At 44.8% G+C, this 21,244-nt stretch overlaps 1 protein-coding gene across 3 annotated transcripts in view; it reads right to left on the minus strand.

The window, feature by feature from the left end:
* Positions 1–21,244, minus strand: part of CPNE7 (copine 7) — a 182,749-nt gene that overhangs the window by 139,796 nt on the left and 21,709 nt on the right. For 2 of the 3 annotated variants that reach the window (XM_077451008.1, XM_077451007.1), the window contains exon 2: positions 9,609–10,566. In XM_077451008.1, coding sequence (XP_077307134.1) covers positions 9,609–9,788 — 180 coding nt within the window. In that variant the 5' untranslated portion in view covers positions 9,789–10,566. Of the gene's footprint in view, positions 1–9,431; positions 9,487–9,608; positions 10,567–21,244 lie in introns of those variants that run through there. The other variant, XM_077451011.1, reaches the window with a different exon arrangement.

Here is a 21,244-nt window from a genome sequence, read left to right on the forward strand (position 1 = left end):
AGGCCCATAGACGTGGTGTATCTAGATAAAGGAAGGCCCGTAGATGTGGTGTATCTAGATAAAGGAAGGCCCGTAGACGTGGTGTATCTAGTTAAAGGAAGGCCTGTAGACGTGGTGTATCTAGATAAAGGAAGGCCCATAGACGTGGTGTATCTAGATAAAGGAAGGTCCGTAGACGTGGTGTATCTAGATAAAGGAAGGCCCGTAGACGTGATGTATCTAGATAAAGGAAGGTCCGTAGACGTGGTGTATCTGGATAAAGGAAGGCCCGTAGACGTGATGTATCTAGATAAAGGAAGGCCCATAGACGTGGTGTATCTAGATAAAGGAAGGCCCGTAGATGTGGTGTATCTAGATAAAGGAAGGCCCGTAGACGTGGTGTATCTAGTTAAAGGAAGGCCTGTAGACGTGGTGTATCTAGATAAAGGAAGGCCCATAGACGTGGTGTATCTAGATAAAGGAAGGTCCGTAGACGTGGTGTATCTAGATAAAGGAAGGTCCGTAGACGTGGTGTATCTAGATAAAGGAAGGCCCGTAGACGTGGTGTATCTAGATAAAGGAAGGCCCGTAGACGTGGTGTATCTAGATAAAGGAAGGTCTGTAGACGTGGTGTATCTAGATAAAGGAAGGCCCGTAGACGGGGTGTATCTAGATAAAGGAAGGCCCGTAGACGTGGTGTATCTAGATAAAGGAAGGCCCGTAGATGTGGTGTATCTAGATAAAGGAAGGCCCGTAGACGTGGTGTATCTAGATAAAGGAAGGCCGTAGACGTGGTGTATCTAGATAAAGGAAGGCCTGTAGATGTGGTGTATCTAGATAAAGGAAGGCCCGTAGACGTGGTGTATCTAGATAAAGGAAGGCCCGTAGACGTGGTGTATCTAGATAAAGGAAGGCCCGTAGACGTGGTGTATCTAGATAAAGGAAGGCCCGTAGACGTGGTGTATCTGGATTTTGCAAAAGCATTGGACACAGTTCCCCATAAACGTTTACTGTACAAAATAAGGTCCATTGGCATGGACCATAGGGTGAGTAGATGGATTGAAAACTGGCTACAAGGGCGAGTTCAGAGGGTGGTGATAAATGGGGAGTACTCGGAATGGTCGGGGGAGGGTAGTGGGGTCCCCCAGGGTTCTGTGCTGGGACCAATCCTATTTAATTTGTTCATAAACAACCTGGAGGAGGGGGATGGGGGAAACAGTCCAATCTCTGTATTTGCGGATGATACTAAGCTAAGCAGGGCAATAACTTCTCCGCAGGATGTGGAAACCTTCCAAGAAGATCTGAACAAATGAATGGGGGGAGGGGCAACTACATGGCAAATGAGGTTCAATGTAGAAAAATTAAAAATAATGCATTTTGGTGGCAAAAATATATCTATAGACTGCGGGGAGAACCTCTGGGGGGATCTAGGATGGAGAAGGACCTGGGGGGAGAACCTCTGGGGGGGATCTAGGATGGAGAAGGACCTGGGGATCCGAGTAGATGATGGGCTCAGCAATGCCAAGCTGCTGCTAACAAAGCAAACAGAATATTGGCATTAAAAAGGGGATCAACTCCAGAGATAAAACGACAATTCTCCCCTCTACAAGACTCTGGTCCGGCCGCACCTGGAGTATACTGTCCAGTTCTGGGCACCAGTCCTCAGGAAGGATGTACTGGAAATGGAGCGACTACAAAGAAGGGCAACAAAGCTAATAAAGGGTCTGGAGGATATTAGTTATGAGGAAAGGTTGTGAGCTCTGAACTTATTCTCTCTGGAGAAGAGACGCCTGAGAGGGGATATGATTTCATTATATAAATACCGGACTGGTGACCCCACAATATATAAATACCGGACTGGTGACCCCACAATAGGGAGAAAACTTTTTTGCAAAAGAGAGTTTAACAAGACTCGTGGCCGCTCAATAAATTAGAAGAAAAGTATGTAGAGGGTTGTTTACTGTAAGAGCGGCAAGGATGTGGAATTCCCTTCCACAGGCGGTGGTCTCAGCAGGGGGCATCGATAGTTTCAAGAAACTCTTAGGCCGCGTACACACGCGGGGACTGTTCGCTCAACTTTGTCCGCTGAACAGTGTTTCGGCGGACAGTCCGCTCGTGTGTGGGCTTTCAGCGGACAGTTTCAGCGGACAGTCTGCTGAACAAAGTTTTTCGGAAATTCCGAAAAACTGTCCGCTGAAACCTTGTTTCAGCGAACAGTCCCCTCGTGTGTAGGCTTGTTCGTCAAACTAAGTTCCGCGCATGCTCAGAAAGGATTTACACGCCGAAGTTTGCATTGCAGTGTATAGGACGTCGTTTTCTAGTCCCGTCGTACGTGCCGTTCACGTCATCGCGCACGGTTTCAGCGGACTGTTCGTTCGTCGTGTGTGGCCAAGTCCGTCCATGCTAATTTTGAGCGGACTGTCCGCTGAAACTGTTTGACGGACAAAGTTGAGCGAACAGTCCCCGCGTGTGTACGCAGCCTTAGATAATCACCTGAACGACCGCAACATACATGATATACAATGTAATACTGACATATAATCACACAACATACATGATATACAATGTAATACTGACATATAATCACACAACATACATGATATACAATGTAATACTGACATATAATCACACAACATACATGATATACAATGTAATACTGACATATAATCACACAACATACAGGATATACAATGTAATACTGACATATAATCACACAACATACATGATATACAATGTAATACTGACATATAATCACACAACATACATGATATACAATGTAATACTGACATATAATCACACAACATACAGGATATACAATGTAATACTGACATATAATCACACAACATACATGATATACAATGTAATACTGACATATAATCACACAACATACATGATATACAATGTAATACTGACATATAATCACACAACATACATGATATACAATGTAATACTGACATATAATCACACAACATACATGATATACAATGTAATACTGACATATAATCACACAACATACATGATATACAATGTAATACTGACATATAATCACACAACATACATGATATACAATGTAATACTGACATATAATCACACAACATACAGGATATACAATGTTTTAATGTTACAAATCTTTCATCTGCGCAGAATTCATTCACATGCAGTTTTGATGGACAAACCGCTACGTGATTTCATTTATAAATACTCCCCTTATTATGCAAATGTTGACTTTTCACTCTGAAGTTGCAGCTCTGCCTCCCTATTGGATAGAAAAGGTCCAAAGCACTGCACTGAGGGATGCGAGGGGGCATGGCTGAGCTCCAACTTTACAGTTAAATATGAATATTGCATATTAAACACACTGGGAGCTCCCACAGCACAAGGAGAATACCGCGCGCACGCGCGCGTGCTCTGAAATCAACCTTTCTTTTGTCAGCGCTTTTAAAAAGTGAAATTATTGCTGCCAATGAATATATTATCCAGATTTAAGAGGTAGACGTAAAGATTCCAGCACCTCTGTGTAGAATCGCAGTTTGATCATGTGTCGCGCTGGGCGTGGCGGCAATCATAGATATAGAAGCCATGCAGTGCGCTGGGACATGGAAAAGTGCACTATTTGTATTTATTCGGGAACATTAGAGCAGGCGGGGAGATCGGTCTGCTGAGGATCTCACAGGGAACGGCTGGCCGGATGAATCTGAGATATATGAGCGGCGGCGGCGGCGGAGGAAGATCTGTTGGTATCGGTATGTCGGGTCCAGAACATTAGAGGGTCGGTGTGCTAATTACCTTCATTACTTCATCTATCTCTCTTCAGGCTTGCCGGGACTCATCTATAGCAGAGCGCAACGTAACGTCACATTTCCAGCACTGACCCCGGACACTACACAGCAATCCGCTGGTGATAATTAAGACAATAATTCATGCTTACATAGCAAAGCGTAAGGCTCACTATACACGGGTCAATGCTAACACGACAATTCAATCGAGAATTTAATATATTCGGACTCTCATAATGATTAGGAGTCAACCAATGATGGTATCCTGTGTCTGGTCATCGTAGGTGTCTACAGGAAATGTTTGAACCATATGTTCTGTTTCAAATGCCACATGCATTGACATCCACTATATTACCAAAAGTATTGGGACACCTGCCTTTACACACACATGGACTTTCCTGGCACTCCAGTCTTAGTCCGTAGGGTTCAATATTGAGTTGGCCCAACCTTTGCAGCTATAACAGCTTCAACTGTTCTGGGAAGGCCATCCACAAGGTTTAGGAGGGTGTCTATGGGAATGTTTGACCATTCTTCCAGAAGCGCATTTGTGAGGTCAGGCACTGATGTTGGACAAGAAGACCTGGCTCGCAGTCTTCACTCTAATTCATCACAAAGGTGTTCTATCGGGTTGAGGTCAGAACTCTGTGTAGGCCAGTTAAGTTCCTCCACCCCAAACTCACTCATCCATGTCTTTATGGACCTTGGTTTGTGCGCTGGTCCAAATCATTTGGTGGAGGGGGGATTATGGTGTGGGGTTGTATTTCAGGGGTTGGGCTTGGCCCTTTAGTTCCAGTGAGGGCAACTCTTAAGGCGTCAGCATACCAAGACATTTTGGACAATTTCATGATCCCAACTTTGTGGGAACAGTTTGGGGACGGCCCCTTCCTGTTCCAACATGACTGCGCATCAGTGCGCAAAGCAAGGTCCCCCAAAATGTGTAGACCTGATGTCAATGTTGCTAATTTTTAATAAATGAACCATATTTTAGAAGTCACATTTCTCTTGACACAAGGCGCTCCTTTCTTTTTCTCTACAAGTCTACATGCTGAAACCACCTTAAAATGGTTGTAAAGGCTCGATTTTTTTTTATTTAAAATAACAAACATATCGTACTTACGTCCACTGTCCAGCTCGTTTTTGCACAGAGTGGCCCCCAAACCTGCTCTTCTGGGGTCCCCCGGCGGCTCTCTCGGCTCCTCCCCACATCAGATAACCCCCTAGGAGAAGCGCTCTCCCGGGGGGTTACCTTGCGGGCGCGCTCCCGAGTCTAACATCTGCATCCATAGACGGGAATGCCGGACTCAGCCCCGCCCCCCAGGCGCCCGCGTCATTGGATGAAGAGCCGGGACCCCGTGAAGAGAGTTAGAGCACGTCTCCGCCGATGGAAATAAGGGGCTCAGGTAAGTAAAACCGGGGAGGGGGGTTGGGGGGGCCGATGGGGTGCACCAATTGCCCTGGCCTCTATAACCCCCTTTCCCCTCATTGCTTTCAGGGACGATTGCTGAAAAAACATAAAATATGCTACAGCACATTCGATGCTAATTGATATTGTTATGTCTTATTTACAATAACTAAAGTCTTGTTTTTATTTATTTTTTGTTTTGTTTTTTAAATAACAAACATGTTATACTTACCTGCTCTGTAATGGATTTGCACAACACAGCCCCGATTCTCCTCTTCTTGGGTCCCTCTTTGGTTCTCCTGGCCCCTCCCTCCTATCGAGTGCTCCCACAGTAAGCAGTTTGCTATGGGTACACCCGAGCCGAGGCTGCAGCTCCATGTGTCCATTCAGCCACGGACAGACTTTGATTTGACAGCTGCAGGAGCCAATGCTCAGGAGGAGAGTCCCGGACGGCCGAGGGAATCGTGGACATCGCTGGAGAGAGATGGGGCTCCGGTAAGTATTATGGGGGACTGCTGCACACAGAAGGCTTTTTATCTTAAGGCATAGAATGCACCTTCTGCCTTTACAACCACTTTAAGTGTAAGAGGAAACAACAGGACTTTGAGCTTCAGCCTTTACTGCTGCCATGGTGAAGCTCCATCACCTGGGGGTCCCATAAACTAATATCTTGGATTATGGTGACTCCAGCCACCATAACTGGAAACCTATCCATATGCAAGAAGTATGGGGTCACTTGTGCTCATGAACATGTAATAACGGCACAGTGGCGGCACAGTGGTGTAGTGGTTAGCACTCTCACCTAGCAGTAATAAGGTCGCTGGTTCAAATCCCAACCACGACACTACCTGCCTGGAGTTTGCATGTTCTCCCTGTGCCTGTGTGGGTTTCCTCCGGGTACTCCGGTTTCCTCCCACACTCCAAAGACATGCAGGTAGGTTAATTGGCTTCTGTCCAAAATTGGCCCTAGTATATGAATGGGGACCTTGGATTGTGGGCTCCTTGAGGATAGGGACTGATGTGGGTGTAGCAATGTACAGGGAAAGGGACACTTGTAGACACTCACACAGGTTGAACTGGATGGACTGGTGTCTTTATTCAACCTAACAAACTATGAAACTATGTAACATCATTGCAATACTTGAGTTGGCCGTATTTTTGTTCAGCCCACTTATTCCTCCAGCCATGATATGCAGCGCAGATAGACAAATTTCCCTCTGTGCCTATTGAACCCCACTGGCTGTCAGAATACCCAGACAGTGGCTGCATCCAATCAGATCCTTCAGCTGACAATTTTCTACCTGGCTCCTCCAATTTTTTGATCAAAGGGGATGTTGGGTTGGAGGCAGCCACCCATGAAGCGAATTTCAGCCGGTTTCTGTGGCACCGAAAATTCACACAGTGCATGACCAGCTTTAGACACTTAAGAGGAATACTGGACTGCATCCCATGACCACGTCCGTTTAGTGACGAAACGCGTAGGGAGGAACGGCATTCTGACGTCACCGCGTTCTACGCCAGACGCGGAAGTGCGGGCGGTAGCCGAGAGCCGGCCGGCTCGATTTTGTAAATTGCCTTTACGTTCATTGAACATGTGAGTCTACTTGTTTTTTATTTGTATAATTTAATTAAAAGGGTTTTATGCTATGCGTGTGTCCCCTTGTCTTTTCACATGGATTGGGGCATTATCGCATAATCGTCTGGATTATTTGGAGAGAGAGGTCCGGTGTGGTTTCCTGGGACGGTTCACCTAGACCAGTGGTGGCGAACCTTGGCACCCCAGATGTTTTGGAACTACATTTCCCATGATGCTCCACTACACTGCAGAGTGCATGGGCATCTTGGGAAATGTAGTTCCAAAACATCCGGGGTGCCAAGGTTCACCACTGACCTAGACCATCTATATATATGATTTTTGATCTCACTTAACACAGATCTTACGCTCTGGTAAGCGGCCCTAATTATTCATTGGTGGAGGTGCTTCATCGGATTTCTTTCCACACCAATTTTTGTTGGTGCCAGTTTTCACTTCACATTGGACTACTTATCATTTTTTGGCTTGTTATTATCTATGGGACTCGTTTGGACTTTTATTCTTTTTGTTTACACACTGAATGAATTTTGAATTTTGTCATATTTATTTATTTTTATACCTATGTATTTATATTATTTTTCAGGTAATTCATTACTCACTTCAATTAATTTATATTCTGAGGTGGCACACCTGGTGGTGTTAGTTCGCATTATTTATCATAAGTGGTGTGGTTTCTTCACATTCCAAGTAGTTTGAATTGTGTTTTTCATTTTTTATCTCATTTATTTACATACTCGATTAATTTATTCACATAATCAATTCATTTATTTATGAACTTTATTTAATCAATATTTGTCAGTCACTTGTCATTGATTTATAAATTCACTTATATGAACGCATGTGGGTAATAGTACACGACATCAAGGGTATCTGTTTTGTTTTTTTAAGTTTTTAAGTTATAGAAAAACTTATTTTCATTCCATTTAGCGCAGCTCCCCATTGCATGCAATACTGGATGAGCAGTTCTCCCCGGAGATAGGCAACCATGTGATCAGAAACCACTTACTGACTTGTCTGCTGAGACAAACCAATCATAAAAAGGTTTCATGGTCACATGGTTGACTACATCTCAAGCACACCTGCTTGAAAAGAGATGTTGGCTGTATCTGCAGTCAGTCCCGGGACAAGTTCTTCTAGCGCCTAGGGCAAGGATGGGGAACCTTGCCCCTTCCCTCCACTGTTAATGCATGCCTTAAAATGGGTTAACTGCCCTATCCCCATTCTCTGTCCCCTTGCTTCACTGCGCCCAGGGCAGCTGCCCCTCCTGTCCATCCACTGGCCCTGGGAATGCATGAAAAGCAGGACACATGGGTCGGAATTGTTGAGCCCAGGGCAGCTTCCCCTCCTGCCAACCCCTTGTCCCTGCCCTGTCTGTAGTCAGTCTGCACATTAAACTCAGTAAGTTCCTATCTTGACCAAATTAAGGATTACTGTCTATTTTACCTCCATCCACTGGCCCTGGGATTGCATGAGAAGCAGAGCACATGGGTCAGAATTGTTGAGCCCAGGGCAGCTTCCACTCCTGTCCACCCCATGCAGGGCTGTCTTTAAGGCAGGGCAAAAGGTGCAGCTGCCCTGGGCCCTGTCATTGTTGTGGGGCCCAAAGCAGCTGCCTCATACTTGCCAACTATCCCAGTTTAAATGTCCTTGTCCCTTGAAGTTTAAGTCCTGTGCTGTGTCCCAATGTCTCAGTGTGAAGTGCTGCTACTCATGCTGCCCAGCTCTGCCCTATAGTTGTGTATGGATAACTCGCCTGCAGTACCTGTGTTTACATGTAAATAACCGGCATTCATATGTAAATAGCGGCAGCATTACTAAGCAAATAGCTGTGGCCAGCGGCATTGATATGTAAATAAAGGCGGCATTCTTTTGTATATCATGCTTCCCTGCAGTGAGAAGATGATGTGCTGATGATGTGCTGTAACCTCTAGCATTCAGTGAGCAGTATTATTGTACAGTAATCTCTAGAAACGAATAACAAGCAGAAATCATTTGCTGTAACCTCTAGCAACTAATCAGTGAGCCGTAATGTGTGCTGTAACTTCTAGCAACCAGTCAGTAAGCGGTAATGATATTCTGTAACTGCTGGCAACCAATCACAATTGCTGCCTGATCTGATACAGTAAACTGATTTTAAGTCTCAGAGCAGGTGCAGAGTGAGATTGCATGGGGGGGGGGGGGGGGGGGGGCAAGAAAATGTTTGCCCGGGGTCCAATCAATATTAAAGACGGCCCTGACCCCATGTCCCTGCCCTGTCTGTAGTCAGTCTGCACATTAAACTAAGTAAGCTCCTATATTGACCAAATAAAGGTTACTGTCTCTCTTACCTCCATCCACTGGCCCTGGGACTGCATGATAAGCAGAACACATGGGTCAGAATTGTTGAGCCCAGGGCAGCTTCTCCTCCTGCCTACCCCTTGTCCCTGCCCTGTCTGTAGTCAGTCTGCACATTAAACTAAGTAAGCCCCTATATTGACCAAATAAAGGTTACTGTCTCTCTTACCTCCATCCACTGGCCCTGGGACTGCATGAGGAGTAGAACACATGGGTCAGACTTGTTGAGCCCAGGGCAGCTTCCCCTCCTGCCCACCCCTTGTCCCTGCCCCATCTGTAGTCAGTCTGCACATTAAACTAAGTAAGCGCCTATCTTGACCAAATTAAAGGTTAGTGTCTCTCTTACCTCCATCCACTGGCCCTGAGACTGCATGAGGAGTAGAACACATGGGTCAGAATTGTTGAGCCCAGGGCAGCTTCTCCTCCTGCCCACCCCTTGTCCCTGCCCCATCTGTAGTCAGTCTGCACATTAAACTAAGTAAGCGCCTATCTTGACCAAATTAAAGGTTAGTGTCTCTCTTACCTCCATCCACTGGCCCTGAGACTGCATGAGGAGTAGAACACATGGGTCAGACTTGTTGAGCGTGTCCCTGTCAAGCAGGTTCTTGCAGCACACGCGAAGCTCCACTTTAGACACACAGGTGGCTGTAACAACCCCAAGGGAGGAGGGCGAAGCCAAGTCTGGAATCTCATTCATCATCATCTTTGCCAAAATAAGCGTTGTCACTAAATCGTAAGAAACTGGAGATAACCGGAAAAGAAGTAATGAAAGGATGATGAGCCCTCCAGATGTTGGTCAGTAGGAGGCTTTGACCTCCATTCAGCGTCTGTTCTAAAGGATTTCTGGACCATGGAAGTCCTTTGAAGACCTCAACGACGGTGTCCCAACTTCTATGACCCCAGTTCGTTTTTTTTTTATATTTCAGTGTAGAAAGTGGGCTGCGAGGAGGCTGAAGTCGGTAAGCTTCAAGTGATGGGACATTGGTCAATTCACTTGGTCTGGCTTTGGATTTTATGCCAAATAAATCTGCTAAAATGTACCCATGAGGTCAGCGTTAGCTGGTAAAAATTGTAAACTTTTTACTTTTTTTTTAATGACTTAGGCCCTTGATATATGTCTCTCTCTTCCTTACTGAAAATTGGAACCGTCTTGTCCAAGGCTTAAAGAGTTTTTTTTTATTATTATTTCTAATTAGCAATCAATATATTTGACAAAAGAGGTCTTGCGTTCCTCACTCAGAGGTCAGCCGAGCCCACAGATATTTATCGGGTGCAAAGAGAAGTCTCTCCGTTATTTCAGGAAGTCTTCTCTCTCTCTATTGTCACACCGGAGGTGTTTGGGGATGCCCTTGCAGATGGCGATATGACACTATCACAATGTTTTCTTGAGCTTTGATGACACGAATCCCAGCGGAGCGAAACAATAGACAAACCTTTCCGAGAAGATGAAACAAGGAGGAGGCATGTGAGCTTGTTTCTTCCTACAAGACAAAAAAAAAAAAAGAAAGAAATCTGTCATGTATCTTCGGGGCTTAGATTACATATCCCAGCGGGGGCAGAGCAATGCAAGATAGCAACCCACATCTGTATTATGCAAAGCTAATAATGTGTCATAGAGACTCGCTGTCATTTTGTTTCGATCACTGAGTTTCAGAAGACATTAAGGTCAATGTCCCCAGACAGATGACATGATTCTGAGACAGTTATCATATCTACTCTTCATTCAGTATTACTGTGCTCATTATCAGAACCGGTGCAAGAGGACAATAAGACCATTGGCCATAACAGCCAATCAGAAGCTTGCTGCCTGTTTAATGTGTATATATATATATATATATATTTATATATATTAATATGTTTATATATATATATATATAATATATATATATATATATATATATATTTATTTATTTATTTATTTAAAAAATCTGAGTATTGGTACCTGCATCCTAAAATAGTGAATTATTGTATGGGGGGGCAACAGGATTTTTCTTGGTACCGTCATAGACATTACAACCTGGCTAAGAATAAATTGTCTTTATTAGGGCTTTTTTTCTCAGAGAATAGGTGCAGGTACCCCCCCCCCCCTTCTGAATCACCCCTTGTCCCCAAGCCCCCCTACCCATCGTTGAGCACCTCCCTAGATCCCACCCCCTACCCACCTCCCAGTACCGCCCCTTTTAGAGAATACAGAACCAAGTATCATTTTTTTTTTTTTTGGTGCTAAGTAAGTGGTATGGAATTTCATTATAACAAGAAAAACAGCAAAATAAATGCCTCGTGCAATTACAGACCCCACCACCAACAACAGATACCCCCAGCAACAATAGATTACCCCCACCAAAAGAATAGATCCAGTTCAGCAACAATGGAACCCCCCCCCCCCCCACCACCACCACCACCACCCAGCAAAAATGAATCTACTAGCAAACAACATCAATAGAGCCTTCTGCAGCCAGCGACAATAGACCCCTCACTCAACAGCAGATCCCCCCCCCCCCCAACAATAGACACTTCCTCAACAGTAGATTACCAAGAAAAAATAGATAACCTTCCCCCCCAGCAACAATAGATCTTTCACCAGGAACAACAGACCCTCTATCTGCCCCTATACTGCCCTAGGCTGTCCATATACTACCCTAGCCTGTCCTTATACTGCCTTAGCCTGTCCATATACTGCCCTAGCCTGTCTATATACTACCCTAACCTGTCTATATACTACCCTAACCTGTCCATATACTACCCCAGCCTCCCCCTATACTGACCTAGCCTGTCCATATACTACCCTAGCCTGCCCCTATACTGCCTTAGCAGTTTCATATACTGCACTAGCCTGTCTATATACTACCCAGCCTCCCCTTATACTGCCCTAGCCTGTCCATATGATACTCCAGCCTCCCCCTATACTGCCCTAGCATGTCTATATACTACCCTAGCCTGCCCCTATACTACCTTAGCCTGTCCATATACTGCCCTAACCTGTCCATATACTACCCCAGCCTCCCCCTATACTGCCGTAGCCTATCCATATACTACCCTAGCCTGCCCCTATACTGCCTTAGCCTGTCCATATACTACCCAAGCCTATCTGTATACTACCCCAGCCTCCCCTTATACTGGCCTAGTCTGTCCATATACTACCCCAGCCCCCCTCCCTATACTGCCCTAGCCTGTCTATATACTATCCTATCCTGCCCCTATGCTGCCTTAGTCTGTCCATATACTGCCCTAGCCTGTCCATATACTACCCTAACCTGTATATATACTACCCCAGCCTCCTCCTATACTGCCCTAGCCTGTCTATATACTACCCCAGCCTCCCCCTATACTACCCTAGACTGCCCCCATACTGCCTTAGCCCGCCCCTATATTGCCTTAGCCTGTTCAAATACTGCCTTAGCCTGTCTGTATACTGCCCCAGCCCACCCCTTGGAATTAAACATAAAGGTAGGTCATATAATTTGTTTTGGGGGGGGGCAGTATTTCATTCTGGACCCAGGCAGCACAATGTCTTGGGCCAGCCCTGAGTAAACGCCATTGATCCTAAACACCGGACCAGGAACACCTGATGCAGGGATGCCCACATACAGTGGTGTGAAAAAGTGTTTGCCCCCTTCCTCATTTCCTGTTCCTTTGCATGTTTGTCACACTTAAGTGTTTCGGAACATCAAACCAATTTAAACAATAGTCAAGGACAACACAAGTAAACACAAAATGCAATTTGTAAATGAAGGTGTTTATTATTAAAGGTGAAAAAAAATCCAAACCATCATGGCCCTGTGTGAAAAAGTGATTGCCCCCCTTGTTAAAACATACTATAAGGCCGCGTACACACGCGCGGACTGTTCGCCCAACTTTGTCCGTCAAACAGTTTCGGCAAACAGTCCGCTCAAAATTAGCATGGACGGACATGGCCACACACGACGGACGAACAGTTTGCTGAAACCGTGCGTGATGACGTGAACGGCACGTACGACGGGACGAAAAATACGACGTCCTATACACTGCATTATAACTTTTGGCGTGTAAATCCTTTCTGAGCATGCGCGGAACTTAGTTTGACGAACAAGCCTACACACGAGCGGACTGTTCGCTGAAACAAGGTTTCAGCGGACAGTTTTTCGGAAATTCCGTAAAACCTTGTTCGTCAAACTGTCCGCTGAAACTGTCCGCTGAAAGCCCACACACGAGCGGACTGTCCGCCCAAACACTGTTCAGCGGACAAAGTTGGGCGAACAGTCCGCCCGTGTGTACGCGGCCTAACTGTGGTTGTCCACACCTGAGTTCAATTTCTCTAGCCACACCCAGGCCTGATTATTGCCACACCTGTTCACAATCAAGGCATCACTTCAATAGGAGCTGCTTGACACAGTAAGGTCCACCAGAAGATCCTTAAAAGCTACACATCATGCCGAGACCCAAAGAAATTCAGGAACAATTGAGAAAGAAAGTAATTGAGATCTATCAGTCTGGAAAGGGTTATAAAGCCATTTCCAAAGCTTTGGGAATCCAGCGAACCACAGTGAGAGCCATTATCCACAAATGGCGAAGACATGGAACAGTGGTGAACCTTCCCAGGAGTGGCCGGCCGCCCAAAATTACCCCAAGAGCGCAGCGACGACTCATCCAAGAGGTCACAAAAGACCCCACAACAACGTCCAAGGAACTGCAGGCCTCACTTGCCTCAGTTAAGGTCAGCGTTCATGCCTCCACCAACAGGAAAAGACTGGGCAAAAATGGCCTGCATGGCAGAGTTCCAAGGAGAAAACCACTGCTGAGCAAAAAGAACATCAAAGCTCGTCTCAATTTCTCCACAACACATCTTGATGATCCCCAAGACTTTTGGGACAACATTCTGTGGACCGATGAGACAAAAGTGGAGCTCTTTGGAAGGTGTGTGTCCAAGTATATCTGGTGTAGAAGGAACACTGCATTTCAAAAAAAGAACATTATACCAACAGTAAAATATGGTGGTGGTAGTGTGATGGTCTGGGGCTGTTTTGCTGCTTCAGGTCCTGGAAGACTTGCCGTGATAAAAGGAACTATGAATTCTGCTGTCTACCAAGAGATCCTGAAGGAGAATGTCCGACCATCTGTTCGTGTACTCAAGCTGAAACCAACTTGGGTTCTGCAGCAGGACAATGATCCTAAACACACCAGCAAGTCCACCACCGAATGGCTGAAGAAAAACAAAATGAAGACTTTGGAGTGGCCTAGCCAAAGTCCTGACCTGAATCCTATTGAGATGTTGTGGTATGACCTTAAAAAGGCCGTTCATGCTCGAAAACCCTCTAATGTAACTGAATTAGGACAATTCTGCAAAGATGAGTGGGCCAAAATTCCTCCAGGACGCTGTAAAAGCCTCATTGCACGTTATCGCAAACGCTTGGTTGCAGTTGTTGCTGCTAAGGGTGGCCCAACCAGTTATTAGGTTTAGGGGGCAATCACTTTTTCACACAGGGCCATGATGGTTTGGATTTTTTTTCACCTTTAATAATAAACACCTTCATTTACAAATTGCATTTTGTGTTCACTTGTGTTGTCCTTGACTATTGTTTAAATTGGTTTGATGTTCCGAAACACTTAAGTGTGAAAAACATGCAAAGGAACAGGAAATGAGGAAGGGGGCAAACACTTTTTCACACCACTGTATAATAGCCCACCACACTTGTTGATTAAGTCTTATTTATATATTTGTAAAAGAGCACATAGGAGGGCGCCTAGTGCATTACCAAAGGTTTATTGTATAAAACAAAACATACAGCCAAATGGATACCCCTAAATATATAAATGTGTACAGGCATTGTATGACACTTCATCAGGGGCTGATTTACTAAAACTGGAGCGTGCCAAATCTGGTGCAGCTGTGCATGGCAACCAATCAGCATCTAACTTCAGCTTGTTCAGTTATATATGTCTATACTTACCTGCTCTGCGCAATGGAAGGGCACAGAGAGGCCGCCAACCTCCTCTTCTCGGGTCTCCCGCCGGCGCTCCTCTCTGTCCAGCACCCCCATGGGAAGACGCTTACCATGAGGGCACTCGTGCTTGCTCACTCCCAAGCCCCACCGCTGTTGCACAGACAGCGGAACTCGGCTCAGGTAAGTAAAAGGGGGCGGGGGGGGATGCTGATGCCTAAGATGCCTAAACATTTTTTACCCTAATGCAAAGAATGCAAGGAATATATAAGGTAAAAAATGTTTAGCCTTTCGGACCACTTTAACCGATTCAGCTCCGGAAGGTTTACCCCCCTTCATGAGTAGGCAATTTTTTGCGATACGGCACTGCACTATTTTAACTTGTAATTGTGCGGTCGTGCGACGCTGTACACAAATAAATTTAACGTCCTTTTTCCCACAAATAGAGCTTTGTTTTGGTGGTATTTTGTTTTATTTTAATTTTTTTAGACCAACAATTATGAAAAAAATATATATATTTTTTACTTTCTGCTTTAAAACATACCCAATAAAAGAAATTTAAAAATCTAATTTTTTCTTCAATTTAGGCCAATATGTAATCAAAAAAATCTGAACTAATGAAGGTTATGAATACAATTAATGTCCGAATGAACGAATGTTGCATCCAAACGTAACGTATGGAACGAAATGCACATGAATGGATCCAAAGTTGCGAATGAACTGAAGTAACGAATGCCGATCATAGCGAATGATCCGATAAACAAAAAAAAACAAAAAAACAAATGAAACTAAAAGAAACCAATTTTTTGGCAGTGCCCATGTCTACTGTTCAGAGTTATAACAAAAACTCACCCAACTGCATGGAGACTTTAGCTACGCTTTAAGTGGAAAAAAGATTTGAAATACTTTTTCAAGTTGTTCCCAAATAAAAACCTAAAAAGTGTGTTTATTATATAACGATTACTTCCCCATGGCTGTGAAAACCTCTAAATAGACTTGCGGTGCTTATTAGCTGCCATCAGATGTCACATATTCAGCTGAATGGAGGCCACCTGTGTATAATGAAAGCATGGCATGAACATAAAATAAATAGACTAGTCTATAAAAGAGAGACATACTGGATCTAAGTAAAAAGCTCCATAAAGAACAAGGAGCTATCAGAGGGAATCCTGGATAACATTTTGGAGAAGCACCAAGTCAGAGTTCAGTAATGAAAAAAGATCTTCCAATCTTGAACCATTAAATATGTTATTACAACATAAAAAGTAATATTGCACAGAGAAGGACGTCCAACAAAACGCAGTGCCTGGGCAAGGAGGGTAGAAGTCAGAGAAGCAACCTAAGAAGCTGATGGGACTTACAAAGGATCAGAGCTTTGAGAAGATTGGAGAAACCAACCATGGGATGTCTATGTCTATAGCCCTGAAGCCTCACAAGGCCGGACCCAGATGGACCAGCAACAAGAAGAAAGCTGGGAAGCACTATGGGGGTTATTTACGAAAGGCAAATCCACTTTGCCCAGCAAGTGCACGTGAAAATGGTTCCATGAAGGTCCCAGGACCAGGTTACCTTAGGTGGCACCTAGGTGGGTCACCTCAACGTCATGACCCCCTGAGTTAACAGGAAGGTCATGACAAGCATTCCCCCTTCTGCCACGTACACACGATCGGAATTCTCATCGGAAAAAGCTCTGGTGGTTTTCCCAACGGAATTCCGACGGAATTCGGCTCAAGCTGTCTTGCCTACATGTGGTCACACCAAATTCCGATCGTTTAGAACGCGGTGACGTACGACACGCGCGACAGGACTAGAAAAAGGAAGTTCAATAGCTGGTAGCCAATAGCTTCTGTCTCGTAGTTGAATCCGAGCGTGCGTGATTTTTGGCGTGTCGGCAGGGCTGGACTTACCATTGGGCTTGACTGGGCTCAAGCCCATGGGCCCCGCCCAATAGGGGGCCCCGTCGAGATACATCGCCGAGTGTATTCGGCTCGGCTCCGCTCACAGTCACGCCCAGTCCCGCTCTATGATGGACATAACACAGGTACTGGGTGTGACTGTGATTCGAGCCGAGTACACTCGGCTACTCTCGGCAAGAGGACCAGAGAGCCGCTGAGAGGACCCAAGAGCCATTGAGAGGATCCGAGAGCCGCCGAGATACACCGGACTCTGTATCTCGGCGGCGCCATTTTTAAACTTCAAGACTGCAATGACAAGGCTGCGAATGACACTGGACAAGGCTGCAGATGGATGGACAAGGCTGCAGATGGACACTGATAAGGCTGCATTGATAGGCATTTAAATGCAAGTTTTTTTTACCTAAACTTCATTCCTAAAAGTTTTTTAGGAATGACGTACGACACGCGCGACAGGACTAGAAAAAGGAAGTTCAATAGCTGGTAGCCAATAGCTTCTGTCTCGTAGTTGAATCCGAGCGTGCGTGATTTTTGGCGTGTCGGCAGGGCTGGACTTACCATTGGGCTTGACTGGGCTCAAGCCCATGGGCCCCGCCCAATAGGGGGCCCCGTCGAGATACATCGCCGAGTGTATTCGGCTCGGCTCCGCTCACAGTCACGCCCAGTCCCGCTCTATGATGGACATAACACAGGGACTGGGTGTGACTGTGATTCGAGCCGAGTACACTCGGCTACTCTCTGCAAGAGGACCAGAGAGCCGCTGAGAGGACCCAAGAGCCATTGAGAGGATCCGAGAGCCGCCGAGATACACCGGACTCTGTATCTCGGCGGCGCCATTTTTAAACTTCAAGACTGCAATGACAAGGCTGCGAATGACACTGGACAAGGCTGCAGATGGATAGACAAGGCTGCAGATGGACACTGATAAGGCTGCATTGATAGGCATTTAAATGCAAGTTTTTTTTACCTAAACTTCATTCCTAAAAGTTTTTTTTTCTTAAAATTCCCTACTAAATTTGGGGTGCGTGTTATATGCCGGTGTGTGTTATACACCGATGAATACGGTAATGTATAGAAGGTAGGGCCTGAAAGTTACTCAAGCCCAGGGGCCCCCACCACCCTAAGTCTTGCCCTGCGTGTCGGAATTGCATACACAGGATCAGAATTTCCGATACAAAGTTTTTCCGTCTGGAAAATTGAGAACATGCTATCAATTTCCTCTGTGCCCACCAGTGCTAGTGCCACCTATCAGTGCCCACAGTGCCACCTACCTTTGCCCAACAGTGCCACCTATCAATGCCCACCAGTGCTGCCAATCAATGCCTATCAGTGCCTCATCATCAGTGCCACCAATCAGTGCTGCCTATCAGTGTCACCTACCGGTGCCTACCAGTGCCCATCAGTGCCTGCCATCAGTGATCATCAGTGCCACCCATCAGTGCCCTTCAGTGCGACCTATCAGTGCCCATCAGTGTCACCCATCAGTGCCACCTCTCTGTGCCTATTAGGGCCACCTATCAGTGCCCATCAGAACCACCTATCAGTATCCATCAGTGCTGCCTTATCAGTGCAGCCTATCAATGCCCATCAATGCAACCTATCAATGACAATTTTGAAGGCTTATATGTAAGTTATTGGCCATAAAAAGGGTATGGGGGCCGAGTGCTGCCCTGGGGGACATGTATCAATGCAACATTAAAGAAAAAAAAAAAGAAAGATCCCTTTTAAAGGAGCAGCGATTTTAATGATGCTGAAAATTAAACAATAAAAATGAAAAATTACTTTAAGTATAGTGCCTGGGGGTCCCCTTAGTCTGCCTGTAAAGTGGCACATCTGTACCATGTATAGAACCTGCTGCAGCAAAACTGAAATTTCTAAAGAAAAAAAAAATGACATTAAACGAATGGAGAAAAATTACCTGTTTTCCAAAAAATTTCAACAAACTATGAAACAATTTTTTTTTTTTGTTTTTTTCTTTTTTTTCGGTCTTTTGTGATTTTGTTTAGCAAAAAACAAACAAACAAAAAAAAACCCCAGAGGTGATCAAATACCACTAAAAGAAAGCTCTATTTGTGGGAACAAAATGATAAAACTTTTGTTTGTGTACATCGTTCATACCTCCCAACATATTGAGAAGGGAATGAGGGACACCTACTAGCAAATGTATGTAGACATAGGACACGCCCCCTGCCACACCCCCTTAAAGGAGAATTAACCAAAAAAAAAGGTTAATTAAATCCACAAGGGCTTTTTTTACAACTACTATTCCTTAATATTGGCTTTTAAAATTGACAAATGCAGCAATTTAGAATATGGGTGAAAGGTTTATCACTGAGAAACAATTTTAGAAATAGATAGATAAAAAGTGAATTTTTTATACAGCTTTATAGATCTGACCAAAATGAGGGACAGATGAGGAGGGACAGAGGGACATTGCTCCAAATCGTGGACAGCCCCTCGAAATCAGGGACAGTTGGGGGCTATGCATTGTAGCATGACAGCGCAGTTGTCATTCAAAGTGTGACAGCGCTAAAAGCTGAAAATTGGCCCGGGCAGGAAGGGGGAGGGGAGTGCCCGGCATTGAAGGGGTTAAGGTCCGTACTTTGTATTGTTATGTGTGACTTCAAAGCCGACACGTTAAGTTCGAGTTTTGAGGATTGCAAGGAGATGACTATTTCAGCAAACCCAGCCGCAGAGCTGGCGGGAAAAGACAGGATATTGTTAAAAGCTGAAGATATGAGCATGAAATAGAAATGACAGGAAACAAATGGAAGCATTATTAAGTCTTAAAGGGATTGTATCATCGCTCTGACACCAAATACATTTCTATATCACCGGCTTGTCTCCACCGATTAAAATGGCTCCACTATCAGACAGCAACATTTATCAAATATTTCGGTTTAATGTTTGTTAGAACTAATTAATTGATTTTTCTGCTGTAGGAAGAGATATTTGCTACAAGCCAAATGGACAGCAGCGCCTCCTAGAGGTGAATAAAGGGACTGCGTGTAACTGAGAAAATCATATTGTGGAACTGATTACCGAGATACGGAAAGGAGAAAAAATCTTGCAAAACATTCTTGTAAGGTGATTCTTTTATTTGTATAGATCTCATTCATATTACATCTATGCTTTCATTGTAAACTATCGTTTTGCTACATAGCCCTGATAATTATAACATTTTGTATGTTCTAGAGGCTTCCCGCTCTCTGTAAATGGATAATATTCAAACTCGGACCTGTGTTTCCAAAATGGAACCCCTTTATATATTACTGAAACGGATGTCTTCTACTGAGCACCATGTCAGGGGAAAAATAAATCGCAATAAGCGTATATTTATTCTTTATAGAGTTATAGCATCTACAGAATAGGGGATAGACTTTTACTTTTTGTAATTGTTTTTACTGGTAATGGCGATGATCTGCGATTTGTAGCGGGACTGTGACATCGCGGCGGACAAATCTGACCCTAAGTGACACTTTTTGGTGACCAGTGACACCAATACAGTGATCAGTGCTAAAAAAATGCACTGATCAATGTATGAATGACACTGGCAGGGAAGGGGTTAACACTAGGGGGCAATCAAGGGGTTAACTGTGTTCCCACAATGTGTGTTCTAACTGTGTGGGGGATGAGCTTACTGGGACGACACAGAGATCACTGTTCCTGATCACTAGGAACAGCAGATCTCCATCTTGTCCCCTGCCAGAACAGAGATCCTCCTCGTTCTGCCTCTGTGTACTACGATTGTGGGTGGCTGGTGAACATTGTGTCCGCCGGACCCACGTGCACTCCCCCGGCATGCAGCGGCGGCGCGCCCACACTATCACATGCACAGACTGACGTACAGGTACGACGGTTTGCGCAGCCGAGTGGCCTTGCCACAGTATATATGCGGAAGCCGGTTGAGCAAGTGGTTAAAGTCCACGCCCCACACAATATAAGGTTGCTTACACGACGGCCGTATATAGTGTGATATAACGGAGAGAGATTAGGCAGGTTAGTTCGTGGATTGAGCGTGCAGTCAGTGTAGTATATGTCATACAGTGCAGTCAGTGTATAATATTTAATACAGCGCAGTCAGTGTAGAATATATAATACAGTGCAGTCAGTGTATAATATTTAATACAGCGCAGTCAGTGTAGTGTATATAATACAGCGCAGTCAGTGTAGTGTATATAATACAGTGCAGTCAGTGTATAATATTTAATACAGTGCAGTCAGTGTAGAATATATAATACAGTGCAGTCAGTGTATAATATTTAATACAGTGCAGTCAGTGTAGTGTATATAATACAGTGCAGTCAGTGTATAATATTTAATACAGC

The sequence above is a fragment of the Lithobates pipiens genome, unplaced genomic scaffold (genome assembly GCF_037356315.1).
Source record: "Lithobates pipiens isolate NorthernLeopardFrog02 unplaced genomic scaffold, aLitPip1_a1.2 Scaffold_10, whole genome shotgun sequence".
Classification (NCBI taxonomy): Eukaryota; Metazoa; Chordata; class Amphibia; order Anura; family Ranidae; genus Lithobates; species Lithobates pipiens.